Source organism: Lepisma saccharinum, chromosome 5 (assembly GCF_977018435.1).
Source record: "Lepisma saccharinum chromosome 5, izLepSacc3.1, whole genome shotgun sequence".
Classification (NCBI taxonomy): Eukaryota; Metazoa; Arthropoda; class Insecta; order Zygentoma; family Lepismatidae; genus Lepisma; species Lepisma saccharinum.
The window spans coordinates 45575620-45594381 of record NC_139233.1 but is presented as its reverse complement, the minus strand read 5'-3'; the positions used below and the strand labels follow the sequence as shown (position 1 = coordinate 45594381).

Here is an 18762-nt window from a genome sequence, read left to right as displayed (position 1 = left end):
TACTGTGCATAAAGGACTTAAAACACCAAATCAATCAATCAATCAAGCAAGCTAATATGTTCCAAATTAATATGCAAAAACACACATACACGCACACACATTATGCAGAGGGTACGGACATATAAACTTGAGCCGGCCACCATGGCGGAGTGGTTAGCACTCGAGTTCGAGCACTTAGGGTTCGAATCCAGGCCTCGGCATGGTTGTTTATGAGTGTCCATTCATCAATTTTATCATATCATCATTCATCCCCATATTCGCAAATTACCCAAACGTGGCACGAAAGGCGAAGTAAAATAAAGCAAATCAATCATATAAACTTGATATTCCATAGCATATTCTCCAAATATGCCAATAAATTAAACGTAAAGTCGTCTATGGCTTTACCTTTTTTCAGACATTGTTTGCTTATGAGATGTTTGTGACAACATGTATCCCCCCCCCCAAATAGCTCTGATTTGATAATGTCTAGCTTCGTCACAATCACACGCTGCTCTTATTTTTATAGCTACTTATAATAATGTAAAAATCACAATTCATTTTTGGCATTTCTTATGTTTCTTAAAGAATCATGTGAGCATTATTTTGTCTTGTGTTGTATGTCTGAAGTCCAATACCTGATGTCAATCATGCCTTTCTTTCGCAGGTATGCAGTAGACAATCCAAATACACCCTGATCGCACAACAATGAGGAGCACACCGCAGTTTTGGACTCGGATGTGAATGATAGTGATAATTCATCTTCGACGTCAGAATGTGTACCCTCTACACCAAATGTTTCGCCTGTGAGAGGGACTACATTGTCCTCTTATCTACGCGCACTACAAGAAACACCTCCACTCAATGCATGTAAAAGCGATACATGTGAAGATAGTTCTTCAAGTTCATTATCGCCACTCAACCACATTTGAGGGACTTAAAAAGGGAGTGCATCATGGAGACAATTTTACCATATGTGACATGGGTCACTTAATTGAACAGGCACGATTACTGGAGGCGCATTCGTATAAATGCAATTTTGGGGGCTCCATGAACATCACAGAATGGACTGGAGAGTAAGTGCTTCTATGAGTATAACAAAAGTGAATGTTCTCATAGGCATACAATTACAAGCATTTCAGGGGATAATCCAATTTCTATAAACATGGTTACCGTTCTAGGAGCCCTATCAGCTGGCAGTTCATGCTCTCTTGAAGAAGAGAAATTCTCGTCCATGAATATTAAATATATGAGCCAATCAACATTTATTCATCATGAGAAATCTCTGGGCGACATATTAAAGAAGTGTACAAATGAAGCATTAAATGAAGCAATTGCCGAAGAGAAGAAGTTAGCAGAAAACAGAAGTGACATCGATTCAGAAAACTTCCATAACATTACAGCTATTGTTGATGGCGGCTGGTGCAAAAGAAGCTACGATCATGGGTACAATGCATCGTCGGGAGTGGTAAGTGAAGAAATGGCAAATATAGAAGGTAAAGCTATCCCCTGAGCATGGCACCGTACCATGAAAGCAAATGGGGCTGTGGACGTAAGGCCTTCCACATTCATGACCCATTTATCCCCCAGGATAGCCCCCAGGTACCCATTGATTTGAGCTAGGGTAAGCCTCAGAGTCGCTTTATGCGGGGAACAAGGCCGGAAAAATTCCAACTTAGATGACCCACCCCTGGAATCGAACCCGGGTCTTCCGCATGAGAGTCAAGACGCCCCATCGACTAGACCACAGCGGCTCTACCGGTAGTAAGTATCTAAACTAATAGTCTCAATAGCAATTTCGTTAATTGATTGTTAACGTCATCGCGTTATAATCAAGGAGTGCCGGGTTCGGTACCCGGTGGAGGAACATAGTGGTTCGAATTCCACTTGGAACTGTGGGACTCGTACCGATTAGTCTTTTTGTGCATAAAGTAAACTCAAAATCAAACTACTCAAACATTAGTCTAGCTCGTTTAGTGATTTTGAGTTGATCATTTATCCTCATTGTGCAAGTGCAGCACATATCCAAATCAGGTGGATACCTAATGGTGAGAAGTAGGTGTTTGTGTTCTTTGTAGTGAAAAAATTAAATAGAATGGCCCGTCCCTCATATTCACTGCCACTGATGAAAGTGAAGAGGAACAATTATAGAAATAAAAAAAAAACATCATTCCTTCCTCCTGACTAGAATTCATATCTGATTCACAAGATCTGCCAATGTTCTATACACTATTGGATCATTAAAAAAGTGGCGTCTGCAAAATGGGATGTAAGCTGCCTAAAATGCAATTTGCTTTTCTGAAGAAGAAAATATTTAACTTATTCTGTAGGGTTACAGCAACTTATATTCGTAAAAAAATAATGTAACAAATAACTAGCTTTATTTGTGATGACTACAGTGCAGGGAACATCTAAAGTTGCACTGTCCAGTGTAATAATTCTCATTCTCAGAATACAGCAGATTCCGTACGAGTTTCAAACACTGAGAAAGAGGGCGAGAAAGAGAGGGGAGTGGGAGAAAGAAAAAGGGCCTACCAGAGCTAGAATAGAAAAACTTCAGCCGAAACGTAAAGCAATTGGCCATAAAGGGGCACTAATATCAAGGATTATGATAAATTTCAATGAAGATAAGTTACTAGTTGAGTAGTATACATTCACCTAACAACTTACAGATCCACCCATCCAAAAACACAGGCGCACGCAAACATTACAACTGCTAGAAAATTACCAAGGGCATTGCATCTCACTGACCAAATTAATGGTTGTGCGTTAGAATTTTGTCTATGTCATAAAATTGATGTAAAAGGGCAGTTGTTGAAATTTGTTGTTGACCATTTGCTAATTATGAATTTGATTTTCTATTTCAGGCAGTTATTATTGGAGCCGAAACACAGTCCTTGCTGTTTGTTGCTGTGAGAAATAAAGTGTGTCTGATATGTCGCGCTATTGATGAAGAAAAAATGAAACCAAGAATCCACATATGTTTTAAAAACTGGCAAGGGCCATCTACTGCCATGGAAGCAGACATCATTGCGGATGGCCTAAATTATATTGAAGAAGTGCACCGCTTGCGCTGCACAAGACTGATTGGTGACGGTGATGCAAGCTCGATGACCAAAGTGCGTGAATGTGTATCGTATGGTTCGCGTATACTAAAAATCATGCTGTCAGAAGATTTAGTCGTGCTCTGGACAAAATTTCTTCTGTTAGCAAACGTTTTCCAGGCCCTTTAGGTGTCAAATCGAGGAAATCTTTGAAGAAAACGATTATCACGACTTGCTGTTGGAGTTTGGGCAGTGATTAAATCCAGTGCAATAAAGGACATGAAAGAAATTACGGAGACTAGACTTCAGAATTTCAGAAAACAATTCAGGAATGTCATTTGTCATGTGTTGGGCGTCATCAAAAGTGTGGGGAATTTTGCAAGAGAAAGGAATTTGATCCTGATGGTGACTGTTACATTCAAATGAAAGAGAGTGGTGTTTTAGGAGCAGTTGAGCAACAATTTGACAGGACGATAATAGCCATTGCAAATACATTATTGTGGAATGCTACCAACAATCCGGCCGAAAGCTACACGAGTCAGTTTGCGAGAGCTGTAGGAGATAAAAGGGTGGATTTTTCTAGAGCTGAAAGTATTCAACGTAAAGCTTGTGTAGCTGCATTGGCATGCCAAACTCTAGGCCAAGGGTGGCACGATGCTGTACACAGAGAACTCTCAGGTGTCAGTCCTCCTTCTTCTGTAACGTCATTTATTAGGAGGCGGGAACAACGCAGCGAGAAAAGAAGATGCCGTAGAACACAATTTGGTCAAGTTTCAGAACAACGCAAGTTTAGTAAACAAATTCCTGCTGGCGGCGATAATAATTATGGAACTAACCCAAGAGTTCCAGATCTTTCAAAAGTAATATCTGACGATCTAGCTGAAAGATATGTAAAAAGATTGAGAGTATCCACGGCAGATGAGGTTGGAGTACTAACACGTGGCCAAGCCAATAGCGAGAGATGGCGTGAAGAAAGAAGTAAAAGAATACCATCTTCTTTGTTCAAAGACGTTGCTTCACGAAGACCAACAACACGTACTTCTTGTTTGGTAAAAAGAATAACGAATCTCCATGAAAATAGCAGCTGTGCCCTTTCACTAGTTTATGGAAGGGATAATGAACCAGAAGCTTGTAGGCAATATGCAAGTTTCCACCCAAATTATAATGTGCAGCAATGTGGATTATTTGTACATAAAATGCACCCCTTTTTATGTACTAGTCCAGATGGTTTGGTGAACAGTGACGGTTTAATGGAGATAAAATGTCCATACAATGACCGAGAATGTATAAGGCTTGTTGAAGTTGCTAGAAGTAGCAATATCGGGTTTAAAGTAAACGAAAACGGCAAGTTGTACCTTAGAAAAGAACACCGCTATTATTATCAAATACAAGGACAGTTGGAAATGACAGACAGAGACTGATGTGATTTGTTTGTATGGTCCCCGAACGATACCCAGACAATAAGAATTCTTCGGAATCTTTATCCCAAACTCTACAATTTCTATTACGAGTCAGTGCTACCTGAACTGATGGATTCACGAGCACCAAGTGGTATGCCCCTTAGAGAACCTGATCATGTGTTAAAGGCTATACAAGATAAGAGAAAAATGTAAAATAGGCTTTTCAATTACAAAAACTTTGAGTATCACAAATTAAATACATAATTTTGGTAGTGCTGTGCTGTAAAAAGTTATGTATGTACTGAGTATGTGAATTTTTAGTTAGTTAAAATTGTAATGGACAAGACTATCATATTAGGCTTTTATTTTTTTAGGTTAAATATATTCACGTTTATTTTTTCTAACGATCTGAGTATATTTAGCATGTTTTGTTTATGACATACAAATATAATAATTGTTTAGTGCATTTATTCATATCTATCATGTAGGCCTATATGCTTATAAGGCTCCGATTTGCTTGCCCATGTATTCATTATTCTTGTTTGCTTGACGGTACCTGCTGAGAATCTGTGTGTATGTGTGTGTGTATTACATGTTACGATGTTCCTTTGTTACAGTTCATATAAGAAGGATTTCTTCATGTTTTACTATATCTAATATATTGTATATTGATTGCTAAATATTTCTTACGTTCTGTAAAACATTCTGATTTATTCTTGATTTCAGGCATCCTAGAAAGAGTTGAAATTAATTATTAATTTTTGGGCCACATTTAAATAATTTTACACCTATTTATGATTTATGCCACTTAATAATCTCACATGTATTTTGACAATTACTTTTTGATACTGCATTCTGAACGTAGTTATTAAAATGTAATTCCATACGAGTATACAGGGTGTCGCAAAACTCTTTCAACAATGCTTGGGTGCTGGTAGATATCATAAAAACAAGTAACTTTTCCCTATAAAGTTTACCTCGAAAGCCCTTAGTTTCTGCACTATAAGCGCTTAAAATGTATCCTGTACGTATGCAACCCAACACAGCAAATGCTTGCTCTGACATAACTACCAGGGGCGCGTGGCAGGGTTGACACTAGCGTTCCTCGTTAAGAGGAACGGCTTGAAAAGAACAACTTGGGAGTCTTGCCTGAGCAAAATCCAAAACATTAATGATCCTTGCGATGTTGTAAGAAGCATTGGCAGTATTTATAAACTGACCAAGACAAATAATGGGCAGACTGAAATTCAAGATTACTCATTCTAAAATATCTCCATAATTGATTGATTGATTGATTTGGTTTATTCTAATTCACTTTTCTGCCATCTTTGGCTAATCGCGAAGATGAGGATGATATGATGAAATAACCAGTGTGGTACTTAAGAAATTTCCAGTGGTGAGGAAATTCTACTGACTGTCTAGGGACAGCATGAAATAATGTCTTTATGCCATATAACATTTCCCGCATGGATAAAAATTATCAAGCAGAGGGGGGACACAAGTACCCGGAGGGGGAGAAATTTCCCACATCCCCAATACAAATACTACCCTGGAAATAACAAATTACACTAATATCTAGGCCAGGATTTAAACCCGAGACACCTGGCGCCGTAGAGAGCTGTGATAATCACATCAGCACAGAGTGTTTCGTGTGTCATGCAACATCAACAATTGCAAGGGACACTGAGATAGGGGAAATCCACGAAGGAACAAATGTAAACATGATGTGTTTCCTGCCTCGTTTCGAACACGCAGAACTGTTACAATTTATTTATTAGAAAGTTGTGAACTAGCGCTATTGCGAATCTGTTCGTTATAAAAAGCAGACAAACCTCTATACTGAAAAGAAACAAAAATCTCCGACAGATGAATATTTTTGAGCCACTTCGGTGACTGAGTACGTTTAGTGATCAACACATGATCTCTCTACCGAATGTTCTGGACACGAGTTTCGACCTGGATAAGATGTCAGTGAATATTTCGTCCTCTTATTTACTATTTGCCTGAATGTGCAGAAAAAAAACGTACAATGAGAAGAATAGAAATTGACAAGAATTTTCCCGGAAGTTCACATAGTTGTCAAAATCTCGCTCATTTGCTACAAAACGTTGTTTCCAGGGTGAACTAAAAATTGACATTTTGGTGCCCTCCGAAAATGTTACAGTACAATACAGGTGTCATTTACAGTTCATCGCTTGATATAAGTATGGCTTTGGTTTTTAATAAGCACTACTTTTAATGTGTGAATTTATACATGTCTAAAGGACGTTTTTCATTAAATTAAAAGCCTGCCCCCGTGGCGGAGTGGTTAGAACATCGCGCTATGATGCCAGGGGTCTTTGGTTCGAATCCCGGCTTGGGCATGGCTGTTTGTTGAGTGTCCATTTATCAATTCCATCATATCATCACTCATCCCCATCTTCGCAAAGTAGCCAGAAGTGGCACAAAAAGCGAAGTAAAATAAAGCAAATCAATCAATCAATGAATCAATCAATCATTAAATTAAAAGAGCCTTGCAATTATTTATTTATGAGATGAACACGATTAGCAATAACGCTAGCACAGATAGGAATAATTTTCAAGTAAATTGTAATAAAATTACAGTCTGCGTGTTCAAAACGAGGCAGCAAACATATCATGTTTACATTTGCTCGTTCGTGGATTCCCCTATCTCACGTGTCCCTTGCAATTGTTGATATTGCATGATACACGAAACACTCCGTGGTGATGTGGTTATCACAGCTCGCTACGGCACCAGGTGTCTCGGGTTTAAATCCTGGCTTAGACATTGGCGTCATTTGTTATTTCATCATATCCTCATCTTCGCGATTAGCCAACGATGGCAGAAAAGTGAATTAAAATAAACCAAATCAATCAATCAATCAATTATGGAGATATTTTGGAATGAGTAATCTTGAATTTCAGTCTGCCCATTATTTGTCTTGGTCAGTTTGTAAATACTGTCAATGCTTCTTACAACATCGCAAGGATCATTAATGTTTTGGATTTTGCTCAGGCAAGACTCCCAAGTTGTTGTTTTCAAGTCGTTTCTCTTAACGAGGAACGCTAGTGTCAACCCTGCCAAGCGCCCCTGGTAGTTATGTCAGAGCAAGCGTTTGCTGAGTTGGGTTTCATACGTACAGGATACATTTTAAGCGCTTGTAGCGCAGAAACTAAGGGCTTTCGAGGTAAACTTTATAGGGAAAAGTTACTTGTTTTTATGATATCTACCAGCACCCAAGCATTGTTGAAAGAGTTTTGCGACACCCTATATTTTCTAAAGGACCCAATTAGGCAGAACGTCAAATTTCCTTGTCGAAACTATGGCTTTATGATACAATATTCATTGTGCAGCAGATTTATCACCTTTAAATTCCCACCAGAATTGAAATCCAGACTGGGGAAGTTGGGAAGTCTTATTTTATTAGTTGTTTGTTCACATATAGAAGATATTTTTCAACCCTTTGTGTAAAACCATTTCTGTTTTATACAACACTTGCCAATGTCAGATCGTCATAACGTTACTAAACAACACCAATGCTTTCTGTAACTTGCAAACTGTAAAGACAAGTCAGCAATATGCCGCAGTAAATATACATGCCTGCCTGATAAGTATATCTGAGAAATTGTGTGAGTACGTACTTTGGAACCCACTATAAGGTACAACCTACGTATTTACACGGATAGTACTAAAACCTCACAATCTGTTTTGTTCTGTTTTCAAGCAATAATGCAGTACAAAATGACTTCGTACATGGATTCATGCATTGACTACAATTGACTAACGCAATATTTGAGGAGGCTGTTTTGTGGTACAGTTACGTTCTTCGTTTCTATGTGCCACAAATATTGCCATCTTCACATGTATAATCATTAGAGTCATATCACTATTATTTTTTATGTAATCCACTGCATTTTGTTCCGTCTTTTCCATAATTGCTTGTTGCAAAGGGAACGAATAATTTAATATGTGCTTTACATTTGCTTTCGAACAAATACAGGCAACACTGTCAGGAAAATCTCAAATATTTGCTTTGACGCATCAATTGCAAATTTAATGTATGTTGCAAATTACTGCAACTTCATCAACTCCAAATGTTATTATGTTACATACATATATTTAATATTTCAGTGTCATTTTACAACGGTGAAATAAATAACTCTTCTGTTTAGGATGTGTTTAGACGACTGCAATCAAATATTTAGGACATTGTTTTTCTTCCAATATCCCTCGTTTCAGTTCTCCTAACTTAAGAAATAACAACGTAAATGTGACGTCATTTATTGAGAGTAAATGTTGCTTTATTGTCGTTTATTGACCAACCTGTATGTAGCTACTTGGATTATAATGCGTAGATCTGGCAACATGGCCCTCGGTTGCCATGGCAAACGGTGCTGCCATCTGTTATCGAAAAATTACCACAAAATTGCCTTTAGTACGGCCTTAAAGGTTTCTGGAATTTCAGTTCCTCGTATTATTCATTCTTCATTGCCCACTCACTGCTTTTTTCCCGATTTTTCTTGAAGGTGAGCAATTGCAGGTACGTACCATGTGTGCATTTATTTCAATATCGTCGGAATGGGAACTGCTACTAAAAGAACCTGAGCGTATACAAGAGTATGAATTTCTCCCCATGTTGCAAGTGGAAGCGTTTTCTTTAATGTCGATTATTAAGCTAGACACGATACTTGAAAAATATGATGAGTGAATATTTTCAGAATCCCATGTATTTCTTATGGAGAAATAAAACTCACCAACTTCAACTTCAAGTTGCAGCTAATCAAATGGAAGTTTCGACTTTTCCGCTGGTCAAAAGCTTCATCAAACTGCCCTCTTTCTGTTGATATCTTTTTCTATGCCACCTGAAGTTCCATATTCCCAAGATAACAAATCAAATAATACTGCCATAAGCACAATGCATTTCTCCTTGCCTCCTACGGCCATCCTGGCAGTGTTGCCAAACCTGATGCGCATGAAAGAGCTAAATTTCAGCTGAAATGGAGTTAAAACTGACTTTCAAGGAGCTAGATTTACGAAGGCTGGATAAAGTGGCTCGTAGGGTAATTTTAAAAGTCAAAGGGGTGGGGGCGCTGCTATTACCGTTAACTTTAAAGTAATGACAATTTATTCTCAGTTTTCCGGCGGCATCACCCGTCTCAATAATCCACCGATGGTCGTATGAAATCGAAATAAAGGTTTCCCGGATAACAATATTATGTCTGATTTGATTTGTTGTTTTAAGTCCACTAAACGGGAATGGACCTGCAGTTTAGAGTGGGATCCGAACCACTATGTGTCTCCACTGGTTATCGAACCCGGGACTCCTTGATTACAAGGCGAGGACGTCGCTATAAAAAAGTAGCTGCGGAGGTAAGAGGGGGTTGTGCGACGCAGCCAATATAGCAATATCACGTCACGTGCAAAATTTCATACACTCATGGCAAAAGTTGATCTATGTGAGCCGAAGGCAGTGATGACATCATATTGGGGCATAAGGGCGGGCTCCTCAGTTCACAGCCAAACGAGTGCACGAGAGAGCCAGATCTGGCTCCAAAAGAGTTAAGTTGACAACGCTGAATCGGAGAAAATAGCCTGGCAGAAACTGTTCCGCATGCCCATAACACGTTTTGTGTATCTACTGTATGTTCCTTTCTTTTCAGACAGCGGCTTTTGTGGCAAGAAACTGGAATTCGTTTGTTCTTCGTGGAATGTCTGTGTTCATCACATCCCGCAAGGGGTCGCTGTACGTCACGAGGACGGTGAGGGAAATCCTATTCGACGGTTACGAGGATCCTCTACTCACGTTTGCAGATTCTCTGCCACTCCCCTTGGACATCCCGTTCGACAAGTTTGGGTGGTTTTACACAGTAAGTAGCAAAGTGGTTGGTACTTTTTGCATTGTTACTTGTAGCCTGGCAAGACCATTCCATGTTCTTTACTGGTTATCCTATATATTCTGCTTTCCAGGTTTTACATTCCTTCTGTGTTTATTCCCAGATTATGTAATCCTTCTATGTTGTTCTTCTCAGGTTCTATGTTATTCTTACCAGGTTCTACTTTCCTTCTGTGCTATTCTTCCCAGGTTCTACTTTCTTCTGCGGTATTCTTCCCAGGTTCTACTTTCCTTCTGTGCTATTCTTTCCAGGTTCTACATTCCTTGTATGTTGTTCTTTCCAGGTTCTACATTCCTTCTATGTTCTTTTCTGTTCCTTTCTGTACATTCCTTCTGTTTTCCACTTCCAGATTCTATATTCCTTCTATCTTGTTCTTCCCAAGTTCTGTATTCCTTCTATCTTGTTCTTCCCAAGTTCTGTATTCCTTCTATGTTGTTCTTCGTAGGTTCCACATTCAAACTATCGCAGGTTCTATATTCCTTCTATCTGGGTTCTTCCCGAGTTCTACATTCCTTCTGTTCTTCTTCCATGCTCTTCTTCCCAAGTTCTACGTTTGTTCAACGCTCTTCTTTTCAGATTCTACATTCCTTCTATGTTCTTCTTCCCAGCTTCTACATTCTTTCTATGTTTTTCTTCCTAGCTTCTACATTCTTTTCATGTTCTCTTTAGGCTCTGCATTCCTTCTATCAGTGTTTACAAGTAAAATTACTTTCTTGAGGAACTCTACCTGAAATTAGACACTTTTAAAAGGAAGTAGCTGTAACTGAGTTACTTTTTTGCATTAGAAGTAACGTTATCAATATTTATACCTTTACAGTTACTTCACGATACTTAAATAGTTAACTTTAAAATTTACTTCGTGGGGAAGAGTTAAATTTGTCAATCCTGTTTCCAACTATGTGTCTTCTTTGGATGCTAAAGTGAAATGATTTTCATGGAATCGGTCTAGGTAAGGATGCTGACCTTTGTTATATGCTAAATTTAGATCATAATTCGTAATTTCTAATTGGACTTGAAGAATTCAAGTCTTCAATGTTTTGATCTGTCTTTTTTTGTTGTAATAATGTTAATAAATGAAGTCTTACAAATACACATGTAAATTACAATTAATGAAAAGTTATTTTGTGTCATTTATTTTCAAGAAAATATCCAGCAGAAAGTAACTGTAAAAGTAACTTAGCTATTTATCACACTGTAATCAAGTTACTTTTCAAAATGAGTAACTAAGTTTACTTTTCAATTTCTAGCGCAACGGATCGGATGCCTACGACGGGGTATTCAACATCGAAACGGGGTCCTCGGACATTTCCCAAGTCGGAAAGCTGAGTCGGTGGAACTACGGGAACCGAACTCAGTACTTCGACTCCCGTTGCGGCCAGGTGAACGGTTCCGCCGGGGAGCTCTGGCCCCCGAAGAGGGGGAAGGACTTTGTGGAAATGTTTTCGGCCGATCTCTGCAGGTAGGTGGAAATACGATCCGACTCTGGCGTACGAACCACACCAGTAGGAATATGTAATGTAAATATACTTGTAGTTTAGCTGTCTGTATTCCTTCGAAATTTCATAAATCAAGACTTGCTTAAGAATACATCGAAATCATAGCTTTCGTCTGCACAAGAAAATAAGCAAATGTAAATAACAAAAATGCGACTTTGTCAGGAGCATTGTATCATTGACTTATGGTAATCAGTGAACCAAAAGAACAACTAGGTTTCAATTCATATGAAAAATGTTATGGGATGTTATTCAGTTACTTTTCAGTAAAGTTAACTGTGACCATGGGCATTCGGAAGGGGGGTAAGGGGGCTACGTCCCCCCCTGGAAAATGGACGTTACCGTAAACTTACATATCACAGCATACGAGTTCAGACACAGTATTTTATGTTAATTATTGGAAGAGTGTTTGCAGATACATTATAACTTCAATCTGAATAAGGGTTTTTAAGGGGGCAAGAAATATGCCTCGTCTCCCCATGACTGTATCCAGAATTGGATAAGTAAACCTGTGTGGTTTTTACGCACACAGCTGTAAACAGGGAAATATGTATGTAAAAGTGTATTTCTTTGTACATGATCTGGCCTAGGTTGCTTTTTGCTTGCAGAAGCACAAGATACACACACGCATCGATACACACAGAGAGTAAGCGCCGTATGCGTAGGGACCTCTGCGTGATAAACTGCTGGGGCGGGTTAGCGCTAAGCTAAATAAAGCGCTCGTAGAGTGGAGTCTTGATAACTGCAATTCTCTGTGTTTTGGGGCAAAAGGCAACCAGGAGAGTAGTAGAGATGTACGCCAAGGCCTGTTTTCTCCATGGGTGGTCTTTTATTTGCACGTACTTATAACTAATTTGCACGGGTTTTAATTAATTTGCGCGTACTTAGAATTCATTAGCAAGTACTTAGAATACTTTACATTTATGTATTTGCATGTTTATAACTTTTTATGAATATATAATTATTTATTTTATGAAAAATATGTATATAGAAGGTAATTAGAGGTACTAAACGCTATGCATATGGTTTTATATTCATTACTGCAAAGTATGTAATGTATAAATCGATAATATTAATGTTTATAATATTGAAAATAAGTTTTCTATGGTTTATGAACCGCTATGAACGGTGGTAATGGTACGATTGGGGACGGTCCCGGTACTCGAACCCGCGATATGCAACGGTAATAAATGGTTTTAGTGTACAATGTATATAATAATGTATTTCATTATGTTATGAAAGACGATGGTACGACACGCTAGACAGAATACTGTCTCCGAATCTGAGCTCCGCGCTGAGGGTAGACGAGAAAGGAATTTGGGAGATGTGCGGTCAAGGTCAAATGACGTCACAACGTCAGAACAAACAAAGAACCCGATTGACCAATCAGAACCGGTTTTTTCAAGGTTAACCAGTACGCAAGAACAGGGGAAAGCTATGCAATACTGTAGGGCAGGGGAGGGATTCAACCAGACAACAAAGGATGTCTGAGAATGCGCAGCAAGGGTCAAATCTCTGAAGCTATGCGTCGCTTGTAGAACCGGTTTCCGCCGCCAATTAATATTCCGCTCAGGTTTGCCTCCAAGGCACAGGACGCTTTAGCGCAGGTTTTTTTTATCTGTACTATGAAGAAGGGAGAGCTATTAGGGACGGGGCCTACAGTTTTCACCATTTGCTTTTATCACGGGGTAACGAACCTAGGACCCTTTGATTATTGATTTAGGTAGTAAATGTATGTTACTGTGTGCTATTTAACTTAATTTTGAGTTTATTTTTTACCAAACTTTGACTTTATGTCAAACATTTTCACAGCTTATCCTTATTTTTACAAAAATAACACTATTTGTACTATTCAGGCAACATTTTTTATTAAATTTTGGACTCGCAAAGATATTTTTACAACTTTTTAACTTATTATTTTACAATTTTATGTTAATTTTTTACCAAAATAACACTATTTGTACTATTCAGGCAACACTTTTATTAAATTTTGGACTCACAGAGACATTTTTTTCAACGTTTAACTTATTATTTTACAACTTTATATTAATTTTTTACCAAAATAACACTATTTGTACTAATCAGCAACATTTTTTATTAAATTTTGGACTCACAAAGACATTTTTTTCAACGTTTAACTTATTATTTTACAACTTTAAGTTAATTTTTACCAAAATAACACTATTTGTACTAATCAGGCAACATTTTTTATTAAATTTTGGACTCACAAAGACATTTTTTCAACTTTTAATTAATTATTTTACAACTTTATGTTAGTTTTTACCAAAATAACACTATTTGTACTATTCAGGCAACATTTTGTATTAAATTTTGTATTTACAAAGAGATTTTTTCAACTTTTAATTTATTATTTACAAGTTTATGCCTATTTTTTACTCAAATAACACAATTCTATCTGTTCAGGAAAGACTTTTAGTTACATTTTCGACACACAAAGTGTGTGTTCTCAACTTCTATCTGTTTATTTCACAAGTTTAGGCTTATTATTACCAAAATAACACAATTCAATCTGTTCAGGAAAGACTTTTAGTCGCATTTTCGACACACAGAGTGTGTGATCTCAATTTCTATCTGTTTATTTCACAAGTTTAGGCTTATTATTACCAAAATAATACAATTCAATCTGTTCAGGAAAGACTTTTAGTCGCATTTTCGACACACAGAGTGTGTGATCTCAATTTCTATCTGTTTATTTCACAAGTTTAGGCTTATTATTACCAAAATAATACAATTCAATCTGTTCAGGAAAGACTTTTAGTCGCATTTTCGACACACAGAGTGTGTGATCTCAACTTCTATCTGTTTATTTCACAAGTTTAGGCTTATTATTACCAAAATAATACAATTCTATCTGTTCAGGAAAGACTTTTAGTCGCATTTTCGACACACAAAGTGTGTGTTCTCAACTTCTATCTGTTTATTTCACAAGTTTAGGCTTATTATTACTCAAATAACACAATTCTATCTGTTCAGGAAAGATTTTTAGTTACATTTTCGACACACAAAGTGTGTGTTCTCAACTTTTATTTGTTTATTTTACAAGTTTAGCCTAATATTTACTCAAATGACACTATTTATATTATTCAGGCACCATTTTTATTACATTTTGGACTCTCAAAGACACACACACACACAAACACAGAGAGAGAGAGAGAGAGAGAGAGAGATTTTTCCAAGTTTACAGGATTATTCTCTAGTTTACTCAAATAACACAATTTAGATGTGTTTTGAATTATATTTTGGATGCAAAAGTATGTTTTGACGAGTTCTACCCTTTTATTTACAAGTTTAGGCTTATTATTACTAAAATAACACAATTTAATCCAGTCAGGAAGGATTTGTTATTATATTTTGGATGCACAAAGAGAGGTTTTCAACTTTTTTATTGATTTTTTGCAGGGTATGTATTAATTTTTATTTATTTTGTTTTGTATCATATATACATTTACAAATTTTTAACTTAGAGTTTAGTATTTAGTTAATTTTTTTCAATAAAACTAAAAAAAATACTTTTAGCTAAAATGTAAGCCACAGAATATATTATTATTATTATTATTATTAGGGTTTACTGATTTCCACTATGCTATTTTTGGTTCTGTATTTCTATATGTATTTATTTAGGGCAGGTTACGCCTGCCACGTAGGAAAGTTTGTTTATTTTAGAGTTTGCTGATTTTTTTGTTACTCTTATACTAGGTAAAGTTTTCTAAATATACCAGGTAGGGCTCCATCCATATACTTTTGTTTTTGCTATTTTGGAGATGATGCGATCAGCACCACTCTCCATTTGCTTTTTATTTTATGTACCCAATTTTATTTTGAGGCTTAGTGAATTCTAGAGCTATTTATGCAGGAGAGAGGACTTGAAAATTTTGATCTCAGACAACCTACTACTATTTGTCAGAGTATTTTAAAGGATATTTTATATTTAGTATGTGCCACTAGAATATCAAAGCTTGCTTAATTTTTATGTCTGTAACGCTGTTATTGTATTTCTAGCTAAGGCTTACTGGATAAAGTACACGAAATGTTTAACATTTCGACTATTTACCTTTATACGAGGCCAAATTTTTAGTGTAACGAAAATTATTGTGTGTCTATAAAGACTGAAATTCCTTTATCGATGGGTCCATAACTGGACGCTTACTAATATTGTTTTTTCCCCTTACATATAACAATTTAACAATATAATTACAATACGAAGTTAACAGACGGCTTAGCGGCCTAGGTCCACTTTCCAAACTTTTTTACTATTCTAGAAGAATTATTTAGCTTTATAGCCTTTTTTCGAGGTATTTTTGAAGTATTACTGGCTTCTTTGGGTGCATCAACAGTTGGGTTATTTCCATTCGGTTTATTATACGAGGTTTATTCTTTACTCTAAGATCAATATATGTCTCCGAGGACTAAAATACATTTATTGAAGCTAAAAGCTTAGGCTGTAACTAGGGACTTAGCATGTATATCGACAATTTATAGGACAACACGAACCTTACAAAGGATTATAGGTGACGTAGGACCACACGACAGAGCTTTGTTAATCTGCAAGAAGCAGTTGCAACTAATGCTATGAGGATATAATGTTAATTTTTCATTGTTTCACAAGGAGGCTATTTTTTACACAACCAATATTTGCTTTTTCAAGTAACTACATGTACCAGAAGCACACATGCCAACACTAACTAGATTTTGATTTATACTATCTCAGGTGCTAAATGTATCAAGAACACTGATTGTACATATTTTTGAGAATCCAACTATATCAGGATTTTTCTATGTAAGTATATTTTTATTGACTGGCTTATTTAACAGATCAAACAGAAAGACGGCAAAATTCACTAAATGTAGGTGATTGCATGAAAATAACTAGATCAAGGGGTGACCAACAGTGAGCTGAATGTATATATAGAGGGTTGCGCTCTATTATTCTCACCTTCGCTGGATTGGCGAAGGAACGCACTTGTGGGCGGTAGAACCTGAACGGGCTCCATCATGGCATCGGAGACTCGAAGCAGATGTTTTGGAGGATGAACCCAAGTAGGGTCATAGGCGCTACGACCAATTTGGTCATTGCTTTTTATATGAGGAACCAATTTGGCCCACTCCCAAAATTAACTTAGATTGCTTATAACTTATGAAATTTGAAGTCTGCACAAGATCCGATGACAAAATCTAAAATTGTAACAACCCTGCCAGGGACTTGAACCCTGGACAGATAGGTTAAAACCCTAGCGCTATACAAACTAAGCTACCTGCATTTTTAAAAAGTTAGTTATGTTAAGAAATACATTGAAACACCTGAGAACACTCTTGGTCTGGTTCGACAGAGAAGGAGACAACATTTCCAAATTTTTACAGACTGGGTGTATTTTTCCACTATAGAGGCCTTCACTATATGTAATTCGAAACGCTAAAGTTCAGCTAGCTTCCAAAATTGAGGTAAAGATTGTGTTTGGCGAGATTAACAAGTTACAATTATATCCAGTTACGGACAAATAAAGCTAAAAGTCTCAGATTTGCTGTACTAGCCAAGTTTTAGTAACATTTTCTTCACTTTAGTACAAATATCAAAGAAATAGGTATATTTTATTTATAATTTGACAAAATGTACTAGTATTTAATTCACAAAGTTAGGTAAAAAACAGTATTTTTTTAAAATATTGTCACTGCCTTCAAATTTTATGTTATTTAGCCACTAACAACTGGTTTACACTGCTTGGCATCCTTTAAATAGGAAAAGAAGGAATTATTTGTTTAGTATTTTTACTACTTTATATTTATTTAAGAAAACAATTCTACACTTTAACTTAATTTTAACAAATTGTTACTAATTTATATATCAAAGTTATGTTATTTAGAGTGCATAAAGGCGTATAAAGTTAATATTTGTACTTATCAGTTCAACTAACAATTATATTTTACACACAAAAGATACAGTTAAATTACTTGAATCAGAGAATAATATTTTACAGTAATTGATTCATTCAGCACTAGTCAGTACTTTCATGCATCAGAAAGTTTTCTTAATTTTCTATTACGCATGCTATTTTGGGCTATTCTTAAAATGTATTTCTAGGGCAAACTGGTTTAATTTTCTGCTTATAATGCAAAGTTGACAGTTTTCGCACAATGCATTGTACATTTGTTATATTCTCTACGTACAATCCAAATATTATGCTTATTTAATGTATAACTAACTAACCCTCTACCCTTCTTAAAACCGAAGTTTCATGGCTGCAGCAACACATGCCTTTCATCTGTCCCTGTCCTGAGCAAGATCTATATACTCCTTTCCTTCCCCACCAATTTCCTTTAGGTCCATCTCTACATTATCCCTCCATCTTTGTTTTGGTCTTTCTATTGGTCTTTTACCATCAGGTTTCCCAACAAGAATCCTGTATACTCTTCTTTCCTCTCCCATTCGTACCACATGATCTACACACCTAAGTCTTCTTGATTTAATCATTCTAATAATATCTGGACATGAATACAAATTATGTACTTCTAAATTATGTAACCTTCTCCACTCATTTGTCTCCTCATCTGTTTTAGGCCCAAATATTTTCCTAAGGATTTTATTTTCAAATACTCTCAATTTATGTTTCTAGCTTATACTGTAGTTATTATATCTTTTTCTATCAGCTTATTTTGAAATTAATATTATTAGGTATAGTCTTTGATTTATAACTATATTGCTTTTTTTTATCAATTTATCTAAGAGTACACGCAGACAAACACATGTGTACACACTTTTATGTAAATAGATATGCTGTTTTTCAATATTTTAGTATGAAGATTGCACTTTAGCTATTTAAGCAAGGGTAGGAAAGGTAGGATTTCTGAGAATTTGTTGCAGGATTTTGTTGTCCAAGTATAGATGAGAACTGAGCTGGGAGACTGCTTTGAACCTTTTCATGAGAGTTTGCATGT

The 18762-nt window shown here is 36.5% G+C and overlaps 1 protein-coding gene across 3 annotated transcripts in view; it reads left to right on the top strand.

Annotated features, from left to right (window-relative positions):
• LOC145988346 (protein peste-like) overlaps positions 1–18762 on the top strand; it is a 53133-nt gene that overhangs the window by 11975 nt on the left and 22396 nt on the right. For all 3 annotated transcript variants that reach the window (XM_083123213.1, XM_083123214.1, XM_083123215.1), the window contains exons 5-6: positions 10085–10291; positions 11566–11777. In XM_083123213.1, coding sequence (XP_082979339.1) covers positions 10085–10291; positions 11566–11777 — 419 coding nt within the window. The remainder of the gene's footprint in view (positions 1–10084; positions 10292–11565; positions 11778–18762) is intronic.